Source organism: Egretta garzetta, unplaced genomic scaffold, assembly GCF_000687185.1.
Source record: "Egretta garzetta isolate BGI_Z169 unplaced genomic scaffold, ASM68718v1 scaffold438, whole genome shotgun sequence".
Classification (NCBI taxonomy): Eukaryota; Metazoa; Chordata; class Aves; order Pelecaniformes; family Ardeidae; genus Egretta; species Egretta garzetta.
Genome location: NW_009260406.1, coordinates 17,423 through 19,295, shown reverse-complemented (window position 1 = coordinate 19,295; position 1,873 = coordinate 17,423). Strand labels below are relative to the sequence as shown.

The 1,873-nt window shown below is 50.2% G+C and overlaps 1 protein-coding gene across 1 annotated transcript; it reads left to right on the top strand.

Annotated features, from left to right (window-relative positions):
- Positions 1-460: 460 nt before the first annotated feature.
- Positions 461-1,390, top strand: LOC104130409 (olfactory receptor 14C36). Its single transcript, XM_009643449.2, has one exon. It carries the CDS (start codon positions 461-463, stop codon positions 1,388-1,390), a length of 930 nt encoding a protein of 309 aa, XP_009641744.2.
- The last annotated feature ends 483 nt before the right edge of the window (positions 1,391-1,873 follow it).

Below are 1,873 nucleotides of genomic sequence, written 5' to 3'. Positions count from 1 at the left end.
CAGCTCAGCCCAGGGCGGATGGACAGAGTGGCTGTCCTCCCTCTGCAGTCAGGGACCGTCCCTTTGCCTCTCAGGACCCACAAGATTGTCCTGGCAGGGCAGCAGAAATGCCAGGGATTTCTGCATGAAAACCACTCCTGAGCTGTGGTGGGGCAACTGGAAGAGAAGACACGAAACAAAATCTCCACAGCTCTGCTCTGCAGTCAGGCAAAATCTGAGCAACAATCCTGAAAAGCTCTTTGGTATCACGTGTGGATTTAAGCTGATATCAACTTCTTTACCTATTGCCGTAGGGCAGGACGGACTCCTGCAAAGCCCAGAGCAGAGCCTCCTGCTCCCTGGGGCAACCCCAGCCAGCGCGAAATTGAGCTCATGGAAGGTATTCTTGAAAACAGAGTCTGCCGTAATTTCTCACTTCCTTTATCTCCTTTTTACAGGTCCCCACACTCAGAGGGCCAAAATGCCCAATACCAGCTCCATCACCCAGTTCCTCCTCCTGGCATTTGCAGACAAGCGGGAGCTGCAGCTCTTGCACTTCTGGCTCTTCCTGGGCATCTACCTGGCTGCCCTCCTGGGCAACAGCCTCATCATCCCTGCCATAGCCTGTGACCACCGTCTCCATACCCCCATGTACTTCTTCCTCCTCAACCTCGCCCTCATCAACATGGGCTCCATCTCCACTACGGTCCCCAAATCCATGGTCAATTCCCTCTGGGACACCACCACCATCTGCTATGTAGGATGTGTATCACAAGTCTTCCTGTTTGTATTTTTCATTTCAGCAGAATTGTATCTCCTCACTGTCATGGCCTATGACCGCTATGTTGCCATCTGCAAACCCCTGCACTATGGGACCCTCCTGTGCAGTAGAGCTTGTGTCCACATGGCAGCAGCTGCCTGGGGCAGTGGCTTCCTCTATGCTGTCCTTCACACTGCCAATACATTTTCTCTACCACTCTGCAAGGGCAGTACCATAAACCAGTTCTTCTGTGATGTGCCCCAGATCCTCATGCTTTCCTGCTCAGATGCTTATCTCGGGGAATTTGGTCTTATTGTGTTTAGTGCCTTTGTGGTCTTTGGGTGTTTTGTTTTCATTGTGGTGTCCTACATGCAGATCTTCAGGGCCGTGCTGGGGATCCCCTCTGAGCGTGGACGGCAGAAAGCCTTTTCCACGTGCCTCCCTCACCTGGCCATGGTGTCCCTGTTTCTCAGTACTGCAGTGTTTGACCACCTCAAGCCCCCTTCCATCTCCTCCCCATCCCTGGATCTGGTAGTGGCAGTGCTGTACTCAGTGGTGCCTCCAGCTGTGAACCCACTCATCTACGGCATGAGGAACACGGTAATCAAGGAGGCCTTATGGGAACTGATCCAATGGGTGCTGTTTCACTGACAATAACCCGCATCCATTTCTCTGAACATTACCAAGAGTTTATCTTAGGGCACAATTCTTCCTTTTTCTCTGGTGATAATTCTACTTAGGGATAATATTCTGGGTTTATACTCCTTCAGCTGAAGTTTGACCTTTATTTTCTTTGACCCTTGTACAACGCTGTATCACATGTGGCTTGCCAGATGGCAGCTCTTCAATAAGTGGAGAACTCCCGGGTACACTGCCTGAAGGCCGTGCTCTTCCTCCAAAATTGCTTCCAAGAAAATGTCCAAGGAACAGGTCGTTTGATAATTCTCTTTTTTTATTCTCATTGTTTTCGGGGGGAAGCTCATGGTAAGGTTGTTTTCCATGGGATCTAGTATTCTGGGTTTAAAAGCCCTCTTCTTGGTGTCCAGTGGCAGTGGAGATGGTCTACAAACTCCCCATTATTTTCTAGAGTCCCTTCATGTATGACAGGACTGGTGGCATATACAAGACTCTCGT